The sequence below is a fragment of the Patiria miniata genome, unplaced genomic scaffold (assembly GCF_015706575.1).
Source record: "Patiria miniata isolate m_02_andy unplaced genomic scaffold, ASM1570657v1 HiC_scaffold_14, whole genome shotgun sequence".
Lineage (NCBI taxonomy): Eukaryota > Metazoa > Echinodermata > Asteroidea > Valvatida > Asterinidae > Patiria > Patiria miniata.
In genome coordinates, this window is record NW_024037052.1 from 8,056,779 (window position 1) to 8,076,412 (window position 19,634).

Below are 19,634 nucleotides of genomic sequence, written 5' to 3' on the forward strand. Positions count from 1 at the left end.
AAGAAAGATGGTGGAAGTGTTAAGAGTAGGAAGGTTATGGATATAACGTTGCGAAGTGCGTATGACAAGTTCAACAGAGAAAACCCAGACATATCCATCGGGAAAACCAAGTTTAAGCAGCTAAGACCCAATCATATTCTGACGATGGTAAACAACAAACTTCCGCAATGTCTTTGTGAACGCTGCACTAATATCGAGTTTAAAATTCAGGCCATCACAAGATACATGGCAGTGCACAAGCTGGGACAGTGTGCCTTCAAAGACAAATATGACATTTCCAGACTAACACTATGCCCAAAGGTTGATGGTCAAGAGTACAAGAAGAAGTGCTTAGACAGAGAGTGTGAAAAATGCGGAGTCCACCTAGTCAATTGCAAGCCTCAAGGAGATTACACAGAGAGTTCATGAAGACATCAGTTGGTCTTGATGGGAAAGTAAAGAGTTTCCTTACAAGGGAAGCACCATAAAGCGAATGGTCAAAGAAAGAAAAACGGCAACCATCCAAACTATGCTAGATGAGCTAGAAATGGAAATGGTACCATTCTCCAGGCACCTGTTTAACGCCAGTTGGCAGTGGCAACAATACGACATCATTTCCAAGAACGTCCCACCTAACTGGGTGGTGTTTTGCATGGACTTTGGGGAGAACTATTCGTGCAAATCACAAGATGAGGCCCAGGGGGCTCACTGGTCTAATGTTCAGGCAACAATACACCCAGTTGTAGCATCATACAGATGTACTGAAGAAGGCTGCACAAGAACTGTCACAGACTCGATGATGTTCATTAGCAATGACACAAAGCACTGCAACCACGGTGTGCAGCATTTCAGTAAGACGGCTATTAAGCAGCTTCAGGAAAAAGGCGTCAAAGTTGAAAAACTTGTTCACTTCACAGATGGTGCATCATCACAGTACAAAAGCAAAATTAACTTCAGCGATGTATCACTTTCCATCTCTTATTTTGGTTTTCAAACCGAAAAACATTACTTTGGAAGCAGACATGGCAAGGGTCCATGTGACCGTGAGATTGGAGTGCTGAAGAAGCAGGCCAATATAAATGTAGCTGCACGACAGGCCGAGATAGCCAATGCATTTGACCTGTACAACTTTGGAAAGGAAAACTTGACACGACCAAGCATACCTGGCGAGCATGTCCATGAAAAGAGGAGCTTTATATTTGTGCAAGAGGGCAAAATTAATCGTAACAGACCAGACCATACAGATGTAGAAACACTCAAAGGAACACAACGGCTACACTGTGTAACGGGTACAGACAAGCCCTATGTTGTTGCATACAGGGAGCGAAGCTACTTTTGCCACACCTGCATGACAAGAATCGGGAAATGCAGCAATGAGGATATAACTGGCACATGGAACATTTCAAACTTGAAGGGAGTGAAAGGGAAGACCAGAACAGATGACCTTGCTGCCAATATTAACAGGTAAACTGTCTGTAAAATCCTTATTCCTAGCGGGTGAAACTTTAGCAGCACTGTCTTCAAGCCAGGCTTATGTTGCCCATAGCCCAGGGGTTCTACAAGAACAAGTCACTGCGGAGTGTATTTCAAATATTCTTGCTCATTCTTGATTTTTTTTCCTTCATCTTACTCAGAAGTCGGAACAGGAAGAAAGATGCAGTGGTTGGATCAGATGATGTGGACCTTCCTGAAAATGCCAGCAGGTAATGCAATTGTCTGTGGAAATCTTGTTTCCTAGTGGAAGATACTTTGGCAGAACATTATTTATTCCCATACTTACCTGTATGTAGCCAAAAGCTTTTCAGCAAGAACATATCACCGACAAGTACATTCCAAATATTCTTGCTTGTATTTTATTCCTTTCAGTTTCAGCAGTCAGAACGCGACAAAGGACATGACTGAATCGGATGATGTGGCCCTTCCTAACAACCCCAGCAGGTAATGCAATCTGTGGAAATGTTGATTCCTAGTAGGAAAACTTAGGCAGCACATTTATTTAACCCATGCTGATGTGGCCCCGGGCTCTTCTACAAATCAAGCCATTTCCGATTATATTCCATAAAAAGTTCTATTTAAATTTTCTTTTTCTTTTATCTTATTTCAGAAGCCAGAACGGAGAAAAAGATAGTGGTTGGATCCGATGATGTGGACCTTCCTGAAAATGCCAGCAGGTAATGCAATAGACCCCTGTACTGATGACACCAAGGTTTGTTTACGAGTGCTTTTCTGTGGGACACGGAGTCCGCTGTCGCAGGTTCCTACCATACTGAAGCGCACACATAAACAAATGGAAATTTTGTTTTCTAGAGAAAGAGACTTCGGCAGAACATCATTTAATCCAGGCTTATGTCTATATGATTCACATGTCCTTGTGAAAGAAGCTTTAGTAGTAATTAAGTCAAGGATTATTCAATTTCAACCATGCCTGTTGTCATTTCTTTAATTTCAGGACCCAACAAGAACCTGTCAATCGCCAGCTCACCGCAGGGGATATAGTTATAGTCGCATTTGAGCAGGCATGGTATCCAGGTGCCATCAAGCACATCATTAGTGATGAACTGGCAGTTACATGTATATACTGCATGGATCGTCCAAATAAAAATAAGCAAAGTTTTGTTTGGGAAAAAGATCTAACTGTTAACAGGAAATTCATTCTATGTGTTATTAATCCAAGCTCACTCATTCCAGATCCATCTTTGCGTTACTTTCTCTTGAACAGCAAAGAAGTAGGTAAAATTAATGCACTATACACTGTTTATGCCAGTAAGTATTTTTAAATTTTTAGTGTCAAAGGTTGTATTGTCAAAGTATGTCATCAGAGGTTTGTCAAAGGTCTGTAGTCAAAAGTTTATCAGGTTTTCAGCAAAAGTAAGTCACCATGGTGGCATGAACTAAATAAATTAAATGAAATTCATTTAATGAAATGTGCCATGTTCTTCAGTGGGATCGTCAGTTTAAAGTCTCCACAATAAAATACGTAATTTAAGAAACGAGATAAGAATGAAAAAAAACAACTCATTGACTCAATTCACTCGTTGCTCAGCATCAATATAATGTTGGAAATGATTCACATTTAAATATTAAAGTTACATTTATGTAATTAATTTCATGATGTCAAAGATTTCAACTTCTGATGTCAAAGATTTCAACTTCTGTGAAGTACATGTGCAACCTTGTTGCATGCTCAAAGAAGGATGAAGTGGCTTATCAATATGTAGATACATGGAGATGCTCCCTAGAAATGAAAATACTAACAACTGCACATAGTAACATAGGCAATTTTCTGAAGGTGAAGGCTCCAGTAAAGCAAGTACATGTAATAATAAACTTGTCACACGAAATGTTTGATTTGAAATTATTGGTGTCCGTGTCATCTTTGTAACTAACGTTAACTACAAGACAAAGATCTTTGAAACTAAGGGTATCTATTCTTTGGTTGTCAATGATAATGTCCACTTTGAAGTACTTGCCAACTTCACAACCAGCTGTTTTCCTTAAGTAGTCAAACTGCCAAGCATTTAAAATTGTCGTGTATGAAAAGGTACTCTTGTTAACGTTAGTTACGGTGTCCACCTTATTAATATATTGTAAAATAGTAATAATTAACTTTTTTTTTTCAAGGTGACTTTCAGAAAGGAGGGAAAGCTTAACCACAATAATATAACTCCACATTGTTTTCCTTCGACTTTTATTGTTGCGTGGTTGACTGCAAAGTGGACACCGTAACCAACGTTAATTCCTCAGGCGTCCCTCTACAGAAAGCACTGCATGGAAGAAAATCTCTCAGGCAGATTTCCTTCCCTTTGCTATTTTCTGATAGAGGGTGGTCCATTCTCATAATTTAAAAGTAAATTAAACACCTTTCACCAGATCAAATGTTTCCCTCTGTGGCCCACTTTTGTTAGCCAGGGTATTGAATAGTCCAAGTATGAATATGATATCCCGATGTTACCTCATGTTTACTACACAAAACTGATTATTACTCTCATGAAAAGTTTGTTGATTTTTTCAACCATGATTCTCCTAATTATTTTTCCCTCTTACATTTCAACATTAGAAGTCTGAACAAAAATATTGATAATATGAAAACATGTTTGCACTCATTAAATAGCAACTTATCTGTTATTGGACTAAGTGAAACCTGGCTGAATACCAACTGTAATCTTAATTTGAATATGCCTGGATACATTCTGGGGACAAGAAATGGGGAGGGAAAAAAGGGAGGAGGTGTAGCAATGTACTTATTATCGAGTCTTCAATATATTCGGAGGTCTGATTTAAATGATCTGGGTAACGACTCGTTGGAATGTATCTTTGTTGAAATCATCACCCCTTGTCAATGTAAGAATCTGATTGTTGGTATGGTTTACAAACCGCCTATTGCTGATTTCAATCAATTCATCAATAGCTGGCAAAATATCCTTGAGCTTATTACAAATGAAAATAAACTTTGTCTGATAGGTGGTGATTTTAACTTAAATTTAATGAATGTTGATAACAATAACAAGTCACAGGAATTTTTAGATACTATTTACTCATCAAATTATGTACCACTTATTAATAAACCCACAAGAGTTACCCAATCATCAGCTACTCTTATAGATAACATTTTCTCCAACATATTACCATTTCCAGATGCTGGTATTTTAGTTACGGATATCTCGGACCATTTCCCAATATTCACATCATTTCCTTTGTCAGTTAATCGTTCCAATCCCAGGCCAAATTGTACTCGAAAACACACACAAGAAAACATAGCTAGTCTTAATAGTAACTTGAATTCCTGTGACTGGACAAATGTCGCCTCTGCCTCCGATGCAAACATTGCTTTTCACAATTTTATGGATACTTTGAATTTACTTATTGATAAAAATATTCCCATGACAAAAAGTAAGCCTGCATCACGAAAATCAACTCCTAAATCCCTGTGGGTTACTGTTAGTTTATGCAAATCAATCTATCACAAAAACAAGCTATACCATAGATATATGTCGCATCCTAATGATTCTAAGTGATTCAGGATTACCTTTCGTTATAAATGGGTTGCTAACAATGCATTTTTACGCAACCGGGTTGCCAAAACCTTTCGCTGTAACAGGAATTTCGTACTGTCCGTTTTCGTCTTAAGCGAAATTTTCCCCATAGACATGTGCACAATTTTGTCGGGACCGAAGACATTTGTTTGTAATAACCGGAATTTCGTTCTAGCCGTTTTCGCTATAACGGGAGCCGACTGTATTTATATCGATAACATAAAATTGCCCTATTCTGATTGTGTAAAATTTTTGGGATTATATATTGATCCTACTCTCTCTTGGAAAATTCAAGTTAACAACATTTGTTCTACCGGTATTATCTCTAGAAATATAGGTGTCATTAGTAAGCTCAAAGCCTTTTTCCCACAGGAAGTACTGTTTATGCTGTATAATACATTGATTTTGCCTTATTTGAACTATGGTATCCTAGCATGGGGGAATTGTGCAGCTAGTTATGTGAATAGAATTCTTAACCTACAAAAACGGGCATTGAGAGTTATTAATTCTGTCGACAGACTTGAACATTCAAATCCTCTTTTCTGTAAACATAAAACACTCAAGGTCAATGACATTTATTCACTTCAGCTTGGAGCCTTCATGCATCGTTTGAACAATAATTTACTTCCAAATCCCATTGCACAAATGTTCTGCAGAAACGAAACTATACATCACCATTTTACCCGACAACATAGAGAATTTCACTTCTCATTTGCAAGAACAACTGTTTATAAAAAGACAATTAGGCATGAAGGCCCTAAGTACTAAGAATTTCACTTCTCATTTGCAAGAACAACTGTTTATAAAAAGACAATTAGGCATGAAGGCCCTAAGTACTGGAAGTCCTTAAATAAATCACTCCAGGGCACTCGTAGCCTTCCATTATTTTATATCCAAACTTAAATCAAATTTACTATCAAATTTTAATAGCTCAGATTAATTTTCTTACTGGGTTACTACTCTGTATTTCTTTTTTTTTTGATCAGCAATATTATGTTTTTCCGTGTGTTATTTACAATTTAAAATGTATACGTTCAATTGTTTTCATTTGTTTTTCATTAAATGTTGTATTAATCCATGTTAAAGGGGATCTCTACTCGACAAGCTCCGCTTTTTGGGGATCCCCTTCCACCATCTCTAATTAGAAAATAATGCGCCCAAAGTGTATAAATATATTTTGTAAAACAAGCTCGAACTTTATAATACCCAAAACTACATGTATGTATTTATGCCTTGTCACATTATAATGAAATGAGATGTGGTAAAAATAATAGAATGAATGAATGAATGAAAGGAACAATCATCCGCCTCTAGGGGTTACTGTTACTCCCCCTACTTGCAGCCATGTCTCGAAAGACCAAAGTCAACGATCCTTTTGGAACAGATTTCCAGCCAGACAGAGCACCTGGCAGCTTCCATGGAGCAAGTGACAAAACTTAAATCGGCAGAATGCTCTTCCACCGATGGTACTCGAAAACGTAGGTCTAATCATGCATCAGCTGGAAGTCTCCAGTGTTTCCATCCCTTCTGGAAAGAAATAATAAAAGACAGTTGGATTCTATAAGCAGTAAAAAGTTATTGAATTTCTTTCTTACAATTGCCTGTTACTTCCATGTTCCAGTATACATGTATACTCGCCCAGGAGGCCATCATTTCACAAGAGGTGAAAAAAAATTGATTTCTAAAGGTGCAGTTTGCCAAGTTTAGCCAAACCAAGGCCAGTTCATTTTGGGTTTATAAACTTGAAGTGTTTGTGTGCCTATCCTGCGGTCTCTCAGGTGCTTTCCGAACATTTACCAAGGTCCTAAAGCCAACAGCTACTCATCTGCAGTGTTCTCCAACTTTGAAAAGTAAGGTTGGTGCTGGGGGGTGTAACAAATGTAAGCGCGGAGCGCGAAGCCCTTAGGACCTGGGGTCCGGGGCCTGCTTAAGGGCCCTGAAAAAAAATGGATTCTAGATGCTCTTTGGTGCAACTTGAGGCATTTCCTGGCCACTTTCCCCTGACTTTTTTTAGCAAAAGTTGAATTCCATTTCATCGGTTTATTCTTGATCCGATAAAGATTCTTATAAATGCACTCACAGTTAAGAACCATGTATTTCCATTTCCAAATAGGGGTGCTATTTACCGGTACTATTGTACATGTACATAATTTTAATTCTCTCTTGTTAGTCTTTTTTTGGGTGGGGTGTTTTTGTTTTTATTTGATATATTTTTTGTGGGGGATGGGTAAGGAGATTTTGGACACTTCTCAAAGGTCAATGCAAATTTACTGTGGATATCATGACTCCCTTGTTGGTCAGGTGCGGGTAGGCATAGACCCATAAACAACGCCCGGGTCTAGGGTAGGTATTTATGTTTAATTGTGGGGGCCTATGACTTGCAAAATTAAGATTGAGTATAAAAGAACAATAATTTGGTAATCGCGTATTAGGACACTTATTATGTTTTACAAGTTCCGTTCATAAATCAAAACCCTGCCCTCTTTTCACAAAATGAAGCTAACTGATATATTCAACATGGTATCTTAAACTGTTTAGATGATTCCAAACACACAAAGTGACTTTCCTGCTTGTACATGTACATGTTTCATAGCCAAATGTGCAGGTATTAAGTCCCAAAACATGAAATTGTCTTTTTATTCTCTTATCATTCTCTTATCATGGAAACAGGGTCCTAAACTACATGATTACCAAAAATTGCATTGTGTCTGAAAACTGGACGACAGTTCGGCAGTTAATACAGTCCAACAACATCATAAACAACCATGCAAGTCCAGCAGTCACGTTATGTTTATAGGTAATGTACATGTACATTGGAAACTAACTCTGACTAAAGAAATAAACGATATCAGGGCTGGATTTTGTTAATTTTACGCGACCAATGCAACTCGCCACTCTTGACGAGCCGCTGTTGCTCACCCATCACGCATGTGACTGTTGTTAACGTACATGTACATGTTTGACCTTCTTCATGATCTTTATTTTACTTTCGGTTGAGTTTTCGCAACAATAATAATTGAAATGATTAATTTTAACGCAAGGTAGGCCCACTTTTACTCATGCCAGAGCCCTGAACATGAAGTTTAACGTTCCATACAAATGTGCTTTTGCTATTCGCTTGGAGACGGGACTTATTACCTACACTGTAACATGACACAAAACAAGTGGAGCCAGACTAATGGGAATGCTGACTGTCACCTCGTCCCTGTTCGTCTTTCCCTTCGCCGTTGCAAGGAAACTGTGTTTTGCGTACATACAAGGTTATTTTGCATGGCATTAGGTCACTATGAAAGCACGAGCGCCATTTGAATTTTTTTTTTTTCGGCCTCGACAAAACAGTTGGAATTATATAAAACCTACAAAATGTACACATTTTTAGTTTTGAAGCTTGGTGGGGACTTTTGAAGCATGGTGACGCCACCTTGCATAGTGGGGCGCCAAGTTTGTTTTACAGGTTGGAGAACACTGATCTACAACAACAAAGTATTTGGTCATGGGAAGGTCATCAGAAGAATGCCAGCAGCATGTCAACAAGTCGTTAAAACTCCTTCCAGATCTGGGTTTCCTCATAAATTGGAAAAATTTGAATCTCTCGTAGTATCTCATTCCATCTCGAATCAACAAAACAACTACCGGTTCATGTCGCTTGGCAACCAGACCCCAAAGCCTGGCACATCGAGGCATTTACCATCAGCTGCAAAAATATCAGAGGTTACCTGTTCCCACCATTCTCACTTCTAGCAATGTCTTCTAGACTTTGCCATTCGACGACCAAGTACTCTAACTCAACAGCACGATCTCTTGTGGCTGTTATCAGGAGATCCTTGTCTTCCCAAGGGTTTTCAGAAAGAGTGTCTGATGTCATCATTCCCTCATGGAGCACAGGCACGATCAAACAGTTCCAATCTTCTTGGCAATGTTGGCATCGCTAATGTATTGCGAAGAAGTTAATACTGTTTGAGACCTTCTGAAAGACATTTTGGAGTTTCTATACCACCTGCTGAATGAGGGTCTTCAATATTGGACATTGAATGTTTGTCGTTCAGCAATTTCGTCACCACTTGATGGCGTTCCAGTGGGCAACACCCAATCTTGACTCATTTCTTCAAGAGTGTCTTCAACCTGAAGAAACCTAAGCCTAAATATTCCACAACATTGGTTTTGCGCTACTTCAGACAACTGCCTGACAACAAGACTTTAATTTGCGCAGAAAGTTTTGATGCTTGTTGCACTGGTCATGGCCAGTAGTGTTCCTCCTTATTCATGTTATTGGCACTGGATTTATGCTTCACGAGGAAGATGACACAGATTATTAATTCACCCCATCTAAACATGCTAAATTAACAACTGCGTATTCCACAAATAAGCACATACACCTCATGATGTTCTGGAATGATCAGAAATTATATGTTAAAAACACTCTGGATCTTTGTAGCACAGAACCTCTTCAAGGGCGAAGCAACGACAACAAAGCAGAACTGTTCCTATTACACATTGCCTCATCTCCCAGTTGTTTCTTCAACAAGTGCACGCTGGCTTAAGTCTGTGATGACCTCAGCCAGTATTGACACAACACTTTTCCTTTGCACTCCACACGAGGAGCATCAATGTCAGCAGCAGCACAAGCTGGTGTGCCAACTGCAGTCATCCTCCAGTCAGCCAATTGGGCTTTTGAGGATACGTTCACAAAGTTGCATGGCATCTAACTTCAGTTAAGCGGTGTTGGCATTGTCTTAACTTTGAAGTATACAGCATAAGTCTTGACAACAATGAGGAAATATAATTCAAAATTATGTAAAGGTACTTACCTGCCATATAATTGGAATTATATGAGTTCATTGGAGGGGAGAATCATGCTCCCTCTCTATGAACTCATACGTTTACACATCCAGGTGATTTATTCGCCGCCAACACAAACATGAACTACAGTAAACTCCGGCTAAACCGACATTGTACAACTCGTCAAATCACTCAAGTCGGCCTTCTGACTAAAGTCCCGATTGTCCATAATGCATTTCCATTGAATTTTTTATTTCTAAGTCGGCTTTTATAAGTCGCCATTTCGCTCAAGTCGTTGTGTTACTCTCGTTTCCCTTTCCATAAAAAGCATTACAAAATCCTTTGTCATGTTTGTGCAAGTCGGCATTCAACAAATCACGCATTGGCATCGACTTCCTGTACTGCGGTTGGCAAAGTGTCGAGTGATAAGTGGTTTCGCACGGCCCCTGATCGCTGCATGCATCGATGTCGAAAAAGGGTGTCCTACTGCATACATCTCATATGCATCGTGAGCATATCAATACCAGTACCCCCTTTAGACTGTACGCATGCGCTTTGTCCATTTTGGGGGTTGTCTTATTGAATGACTACTGCTGCAGTCAATGCATGCGTGGTATATACCCATTGATCTCCATTAGTAATAGTACAGGCAAAATACTTCATTTTTTGAGTGAACCTCAAACAAATTGCAACAGAATTTTCTTCACCACAGTGCATTTCTATAAGGTCCCTAAAAGGACATTCTAAAAGTCTTAAGAAATCCAGGTGGTGGAAATATGCCTTATTTGCATAAATCCAAAATGGCTGCATATTTTAGGACTTTCGCACTGATTTGGTCATATCTCATATTAGGTAGCTTTTTGAGGTATTTTAAACAACAATTTTAGTCCTTTTACATTGATTTACTCATTATTCTAGACCTTGGTAACTTTCAATATCCCTATGTTTCCCCATGACATTTATTTCATTATCATTCCAGTCCTGGGTACCTTTTGAGATCCTATGTGTCCTATGGGGTATAATAATTTTTTTTAGGTCTCTTGCTCTTGTCAGAGTTGGTATAAGTGTTGGAAAATGTGATATCCCTGAGTCGCAGAGCGAACCTTTGCGCCGCTCAACTCAGACCAAAATCAAGGAATAACTCAAAGAGTACAGAGGATTCAACACAGGACTTACCAATCACAAAAATCAAATTATATATTACGGGAACGAAATAACCAAAAACTGCAAAACTCAATACCCCTTCCACATGGGTGCAAGCCCGGAATTGGTGTGCAAAGGGAAAGGAATTACGATTTGCATGATTCACCTAGCATCCATCTCCGAAGTTACATAACACTTACGGCCATACAAATTTAGTGATTAATAAATCGACTCAGAAAATAAAAGGAATAATTTCAACAGTCTTGTGACACCCTGTACATGAACACATACATGTATCAGGGACAAAAAATCCCTACTTTAAATCCACTAGTACACTGCATAGGGATATCACATTTTTCAACATGTATGCCAACTTTGAGATGAGCCAAAAACCAAACAACAAATATTGTACCGTATTTTTTGATATTTTGTAGAAAACATGTTGGGGTTTGATTTTCATCCAAGTTTGTCTCAATGTCGGGTAATCCACTATCAAATTCAAGGTCAAAGTAAAGGTCAAAATGTCATTATAATTAAAATAACCCCGACATGAAAAACAATGGTAAATTTGGATTTCTCATGATGTAACCTTTTAAAAGAAATCAAGATTAACAAAATTTGGCTCACAGATTATAGAGATATGGTTATTTAAAAAATGGCAGCAATGTCCATTTTGACCAAAATTGCCTGGGCAGTAGCGCGAAAACCGTTTGTCCGATGGCGCTAAAACTTAAAATTTCGGCTTTTCAGCGGAAATTTCCCCATAAAATAAATATGAACCAATTTGAAGAGGTTGGGGTTTAAAATTTAAAAGTTTTGGGGGGTGATTTGACACTGAATGACCCCGATGTCTAATGACAAAATGTTGTTTAAAGTACCCCGAAAAGCAACTTAGGACGAAAGTTATTAGATAGTATATTATGTCGTATTTTTGGCCATTGCAATTTTCTTTGCTAAAGAAGGAATTTTTCTCAAATTTGGATAGAGTTTACCTTCCTAAGCTTGAAATCCATTGGTAACATTTTTTTCCATCTACCATGTGGCAGCCGTCTTGGAATTCAAAATGGCCGCCATTTCGGGCCTAATTTGTATCTAACTTCGGACCTGATGGTCATATGAAGTCGTTTTGATGGCAAACCCCACGTTTTTGATACCAAGGAACCCGAGAAAATCATTGTTGATGGGGTATACTCCCAGTGGAGTACCCCATCAACAAGGATTATACATGTAACTGGGGTTCCTTGGTATCAAGAACATGCAGTTTGCCACCAAAATGGACTTAATACGACATTCAGGTGCCACCTTATTATTTAAATGAATTCCAAGGTGGCCACTATTTTTGAATATCCAATATGGCTGCCATCCATTTGGGATGCCTAAATGTGTTAATTAGATTCCTTGGTATCAAATTCATGGGGTTTGCCACCAATAGTGATTTCATACGACATTTACGTCCAAATTTAATATGCAAATTAGTTCAAAATGGTGGCAATTATGAAATATCCAAGATGGCTGCCATCAATTTTGAATACCCCATCCGCAGTGGTTTACTTGAGTTCATTCAAAAACATGCAATGTTATTATAAATGAAATCCAAGATGGCGGCTATTTTGAAAAATCCAAGATGGCTGCCATCCATCTGGGATACAGCATCAGCAATGGGTCTTGAAGATTAATTGGTATCAAATGTATGGTGTTTGCCACCGAAATTGAATTCGTACAACATTCAAGTCCGAATTTATTATGCAAAGAAGCCAAAAATGGCGGCCATTTTGAAATATCTAAGATGGCTGCCGTCCATTTGGAGTACATTGTAAACAATAATGTACTCGGGTTCCTTTGTATCAAAACATGGGGTTTGCCATCAAAATGACTTTATGTGACAATCAGGTCAGAAGTTACATGATACAAATTAGGCTCGAAATGGCGGCCATTTTTTAATCCAAGATGGCCGCCACGTTGTAGCTGGGAAAAAATGTCTCCAATGCATATCCGATCGACTTAGGGAGGCAAACTCTTTCCAAATATGGCAAAAATTCCTTCTTAAACAAAAAAATGAAAAAGTACATAACGGCCTATACTACCGGTATATGGCCAAATCATATAAAAATCATGTAATTAATGGCCTTTTGAATTTATGCAAATTAGGCATATTTCCACCACTTGGATTTTTAACAACTTTTTAGGGACCTTATAGCAATGCACTTTGTTGTGAACTTGACTTGGATTATCTGGGAAAATTCAATTGGTACATGTCCACACATGGCATCCATTATTTTAACTTAAATTTTGGCAAATTGATATACGGCATTTATGCAAATTTACCGCATTTGGAAAATTTCGAAAACATAGGGATCTTGAAATTTACCTAGGACTAGAATAATGAGTAAATCAATGTAAAAGGACTAAAACTGTCGTTTAAAGTACCTCCAAAATCTACCTAGTATGAGAAATATGACCAAATCAATGCGAAAGTCTTAACATTTGTGGCCATTTTGGATTTATGCAAATTAGGCATATTTCCCCCACCTGGATTTCTTAAGACTTTTAGTATGTCATTTTAGGGACCTTATAGAAATGCACTGTGGTGAAAAAAATTATGTTGCAATTTGTTTGAGGTCAAACCTAACCTTATATTGCCTGTACTAGTATAAGTCTTACTAATGGCGATCAATAGGCCTATACCAGACCACACAGGCATTTAATTTGTTACTGTGCACGTGTATCGTGGAAGGGGTTTGCCCCGGTGTTTCTGACAGTGGCTGCAATATGCGCCGCAGCACCTTGTAAACCATTATAAGGTGCTACATAATGGGTCTCATATTTCTCATGAACTTTGTTTACCTTTCTTTGATAATAGACATAATCTCCAGCGCCATGAGTACCTAATTGTTGGTAGATACGTGCGCCCAAACGTGATGATACAATTCAAGGATTACTTTGCTGGATTTATTTCAAGCATTAAGGAGATAATCCAGGGTAAATCAAGCCAATTAGTGCAATGAATCATGTGTGCAAAAGACCATTCATGTAAGTCGGCAAAATGACGACTTACAGCAGATATCGGCATTCGCGTAAGTCATCACAAATCCTCGGGTCCCGAGAGTGCCGGTTTAACCGGAGTTTACTGTACTTTATACAGCGTGTCCTCCCAAAAATGTTTGTCTACATATATGTTACTACCGGTACAAAACCATGAAGTCGATTTTGAAATGTTTTGATTGTGCAAATGTACCCCTAATCCTTGGCCCAACCCCTATTACCATGATTTATATGTAATTTCATTTAATTTCAGTCGTGCATCACTGCACAATGGTCAATTGATTACAACAACATTTTTGGACACTGTGACCAAGTTCCTTGCCGTAGGCCTCTTATGTGCAATGTATAAACTGTGTGAAATCCTGCATGTTGTGGAAAAAAGGCTCATGTGGTTTGGGATTGGAATCATTTGCCCTTGAGCATTAAACTGAAGTTTTGCCATGACTACTGATACTATCCAGGCAAATGATTCCAATAAGCCATTTGCGAGTTAAATTTGAATAAAATCTGGAACGCTGACTTAATCCAATGCTTTGCACATTTTAACTTTGCATTCTCCCGACCAAAGAGACTGTTACTACATCACGTGATTCGGGGCAAGCCTTATGCTAGCAACACCCAGCTTTGGCATGGTCTGGTGTCTTTGTGCCATTGTCACCCATTGTGAGCGATGTATTGATGCTGAGCGTCTCTTACGTAACTATGCAAGAGCTTGCCCCGAATCATGTGATTAGCAACAGTGTCTTTGGTCTGGAGAATTCAAAGTTAAAATGTGCCAAGCATTAATCTGAGCAAGTCAGTGTACCAGATGTTATTGAAATGTAAATCCCAAAGGGTATAGGTTACTCGCAAATGGCTTATTCCAACCGCAGCCCTTTTCACTTGCAGGATTTTTTCACAGCTTATATGTACATGTACATAACACAGCACTGATGTCCAAATTGTTGTTGTGATTAATTGAAAATTGTGTAGTGATGCGTGACTGAAATTAAAGGAACTCATAGGGTTTAGGGCAAGGATAAGGAGTATCTGCACAATCAAAAACATTTCAAATTGACTTCATGGTTTTGTAGTTAATTCAAAAATAGTCAGATGGACATTTCTGGGGGGACACACTGTGTATATCATGTACTGTCATGGAACATTTAAATTTTAACAATAATTGGATGATACGGTACCATTTTCTTCAAAGGGTGGAGCAAACCGTATTACAGTGGAATGCTGCCAAACCAAACACTGGCCACGGCTATACCGAACATCATCATTGGTTCCCGGTTTTAATGTACAAAACATACCAAATTTGTTGAAAAAAAGTCAAACAGATTAACAAAAAATCCTAAAATTCAACAAGCTTCGCAGTAGTAGTGAAGTTTGATTGGGAATCTACCAAGCCGTATTACGGCACGGGGGGATTACGTGAGATTGCGCTAACAGACTTTTAAGTTGGCTTGTGAACACATGTCAAATCAAGTCCAAAAAACAACATAAATATATGTATATTGTTGTTAATTGATTAATTAATTGCACTCCTTGGCATTGTGTAGCAGTCATGGATGAGGCTCTTCCACTGTGTGGTTTGAAATAGCTTTTCAACTACATTTGTACACCTGCATCTTTGAGTGTGTTCCTAACCCATCAGCTGATAGTTTCTTCTGATGCAGCTGTAGGGGTTTGGACAGTGTCAATAACAGTTTGGATTCAGCTCCTAGTATTGTCTCTGTCACTTGAAGATATTTATGAAGCAAAGCAGCCACTCATCAGAGTACAAATATTATGCATTTCTGAGAGGAAAGCCAAACAATATCTTGAGTAATATGCTCTTTTTGATAGAGAAGAATTAATATAAGTATAACAGAGGATTAAAAGCTTAAGTCCCCTCCCCTCTTTCCCAAAGAAGTACTAAGGTCCTGGAGATTTGGACAAAGTGTTTTTTTTTCTGTTCTACAGATTCCCTCCATACTGAGATCAGTTAGTGATGAGCAGATCTTATCTCTACGGCAGCAGACACAGTTCGTATGGGATGCTTACTTCTCTTCAGTTGAAAAGATAGTAACGACAACACTTCAGGTACAGTGTACTTTGTTACATTGGAAAACAGTGTTACTCATGTTGATATTCTTTGGCATCATTATTATGATGCCAGTTACAGCTTAAAGGTTTAAAATGTTACCCAAAATTGAAACTTTCATTACAGCATTAATGCAGGGGTTTCCCTTAACTTTTTCCTTTACTGGCCGGCCGGGCCAGTAAACCAGAGTTTTCACTGGCCCGCAACCTTTTTCACTAGCCCACATGTTTTAATAGTAACTTTCAATCCAATCACCATAAGCATTTTTGATAACATTTTTGATAATAAATTATGCAATATGAATACAATCGGCAATTATCTTAATCATGTACATAATATTGCATGTAGTTCCTTTTTAAGTGATGTCAATGTTTCTTTAATCGTCCATGCTTTAACATAGAGCAAGGCTTTAATTAACAGGAATCAAATAGGGGGAGAAGTTATAATCAAAATTTATGCAGTGTGCTTCGTTCTGAACTTAAGGCTTTAGGTGTTCTATTTCCGACATGTTTTGATAAAACACGAACTAAAAAAGCGTTATCTTGAGGAACAAGAAAACATTGCACACAGTCGTGGTATTAATGGGAGTTTACCAAGTTAGTAACTGAACTGTTTTAACTTGTTTTCTAGCGAAGAATGGTGCAATCAGCGTGCCTAGCCAAGAAGCGCTGCGGGCGGGCGACCCACGAACTTACGCTGGTCACGTCAATCCATAACGTTTTCCGGAGCACGGTCCACTTTACATTCACTAGTCTTTACATTCAAAATAGGCCCCTTGAATCTCATATTGTCCTCATCTTTTCGGTACATTCGTTTGATAGTGTTCAAGAAATCATCCCAAGAATCCGTTCGGGCACAAGTTTTGGCAGTGAAACTGTCATGAAAGTTTACTCCTCACCACGTTGTATGATACGAATACGATGTTAACGTCCGTACCGTGTGGACTGCAGACGAAGTAAATCACGTGCGCTGCATGTGTGCACAATGTGTAATGGCAAATACACGTTGATTCGCCTCATGTTCATCGTTGGGATTTCAATGCACAGCGCACTGCGAATATACATGGAGTGATACGAATTCGAACTACCGATGTTTTTATTTCGGTCGGCGTGGCAAAAGTATTCATGTGTTGTATCACCCTTAACTTTTTATTTTGATTGATTGAAAAATACTGTAGGGAAAACTTCATTATTTTAATTTTTTTTTAACAGTTTTTTGACTCGCCCGTCGAACTACTGAGAGGAGGGTTTTGACTCGTCCGCCGCTGTTTTCACTCGCATTTGGCGAGCGAGCGACCGCTAAGGAAAACCCCTGCATTAATGGAAATATTTTTAACCCATAAGCATCGGCACTACATTGTATTACACCAATTAGTGTTTAATCACTGGAGATTCAATAAAACCAGTGTTTGGGTGGTTTCAGGTGCTGCTGTGACCAAAGGATTGAAGGGCCCATGACATGAATTTTACTTGGGAACATATTTTATGCAACTTTCTACTCTTAAATGGATGAAAACTATTTGATATCCCTTAATTTTATTGAAAATGCATTTTCCTTTACATTAAAAAGTGTGCATGTCTTTCCTGACAAATTAGGGCACTGTTGCTACATGTATGATGTCATTTCAGGAAGACACTGTTCACTTTAGGGGTTTTCTATTCAAATTGTCAACCCAAAATTTGCTCATTGAAAACGTTTGTGAAAAAAAGTGTCATGTACTGAAACATCAAATCACCAAAAAAAGAAAATGAACGACAGCAAAATATCCACAATTCTGGCAAATTTTGGTGCTGAAATAGCTGTAACATTGAGCTTTCTGCCTGAAATGACATCACACTTTTGCTCATGAATATGGAAACAAGCTTAGCATAAACATTAAAAAAGCACCAAAATTGCCTTAAAAATGGTAAAATGAAAAATTGAAAATAATGTAAAATGGGACACAAAGATGCATTTATAATAATGTGTTAATGTCAAGGAAATCTACCTTATTATTTTTCATGGCATTATCTTGTGTCTGTTATTTTTTTTTTTTTTTTCAAAACAGATAATTCAAGATAGATTACAGAACCCAAGATCAGCCTTCATGTGGAATCACCCTCCTGGTGCCCTCGCAGTATTCACTGACTTTGCAGGATCTCATAGTGCATTTCCATTTTATACATCTGTACTTGGAGAAGAAGCCTGTGAGAAGTTTACAGCAGTTATTTCTGTTTCTTCGCCGATTCTGTCACAATCAGCACCCGTTATGAAGTTGATTAAAAGTGTCTCCAAATCTGCATATGCAGCACAAGTGAGTAGATATCACATTCTGTAACTTCAAATAACTTATAGTTTACATGCAACCATGTTGAATAGATTGTAGTCCGATTATAAGTTCTGAATAGCCCAAATAGATGTTTTGGCATTATGTAAGGCCTACATGTACCATAAGAAAAAGTTCCATATTTACTCACGAAGCATTTAAACACTTTTTAAACTTTCTGGTGAGAAGGTGTAATGGTCTAGTTTATAGCTGCTGTCTTTTTTTAATGACAGTACATGTACGTTCTGTACGCCTACACAGCATGAATACATGTGCATGAAATATGCAACACAGGAAGTGAGGCCAAGAAGTCTAAAAATCATTATAAGCGTGTATGTCTCGCCAGTCCACATTCACTATTTATTTGTAGGTCTTGTGGCCATCCATGAAGTACGTACACACGAAGGGGGAAAAGGGGGGGGGGGGGAAGGTGTTGTGTTAACATTGTGTACACCATGCCTACATGGGGGGAGGGGGAAGAATTCGGTAGTCCTTATGCATATGAACAATTTAGGACAAACTCTCGCTACATTTCTGTCAGAAATTACAGGATGAATAGCCCTCTAGAGATCTACGGAATGTGCATGTTTTATGAATAGTAATTAACATGATTAACCAGATCCGCTAGTGCTTTAAGCTGTATTACGTCGTTAAAAGCCTGCATCAGCTACAATGAGTACTACCAAGAAAACGTACAAGAGAGAGTTTCAACCAGAGGTGTAACGAACGAAAAGTAACCAACAAAGCCATAAGAGGGTCAGCTATAATGAGAAAGCATTTGGGCAATTCCATAGTTACGTTACATTTTTGATGTACTTTTGAGTTTCCTTGGGCTGTAATTACATGTACCTTACTGAAAAGGTTTAAAAACTGTTATCCCCATGGTAGATAGAGTAGACCTAGACCTACCTAGGCACCAAAGATGACATCCCGAAAAGTGTGTTATGTATCAGTGTTGTAGTCGAGACCGGATAGTCCGAGACCGAGACGGAGACCGCGGATAATAAATAACAATAATCTAAATAAAAAACAAGACGAATAATAACAGCTGAAAAGTCTATCCTTGAGATGATGATGTTGATGGGGATGTGAAGGCAGTGATTGAAAGTTAGGAATCACTTGTACCTGCTTGTGTCATGCGAGTGCTCGTCATGTTTGCTTCATACCTTAAATTACAACATGACATCAGAATTTGTTATTGTTGACACAATCAGTTACAAAAATTGGAAACATGCAACTTCATATCTCGTTGCCACTTTTTAAAAACATTTTTGTGCAAATATTT

At 38.3% G+C, this 19,634-nt stretch overlaps 2 protein-coding genes across 2 annotated transcripts in view; both read left to right on the forward strand.

Moving 5' to 3' along the window:
• Nucleotides 1–18,615, forward strand: part of LOC119721736 (exostosin-1b-like) — a 30,051-nt gene extending 11,436 nt beyond the window's left edge. The window contains exons 3-5 of the mRNA XM_038191703.1: nt 15,924–16,043; nt 18,092–18,337; nt 18,583–18,615. Coding sequence (XP_038047631.1) covers nt 15,924–16,043; nt 18,092–18,337; nt 18,583–18,615 — 399 coding nt within the window. The remainder of the gene's footprint in view (nt 1–15,923; nt 16,044–18,091; nt 18,338–18,582) is intronic.
• Nucleotides 461–3,334, forward strand: LOC119721999. Its single transcript, XM_038191973.1, has 5 exons — nt 461–1,443; nt 1,614–1,682; nt 1,846–1,917; nt 2,084–2,150; nt 2,429–3,334. Exons 1-4 carry the CDS (start codon nt 473–475, stop codon nt 2,121–2,123), a joined length of 1,152 nt encoding a protein of 383 aa, XP_038047901.1. The 5' UTR covers nt 461–472; the 3' UTR covers nt 2,124–2,150; nt 2,429–3,334.
• Nucleotides 18,616–19,634: the final 1,019 nt, after the last annotated feature.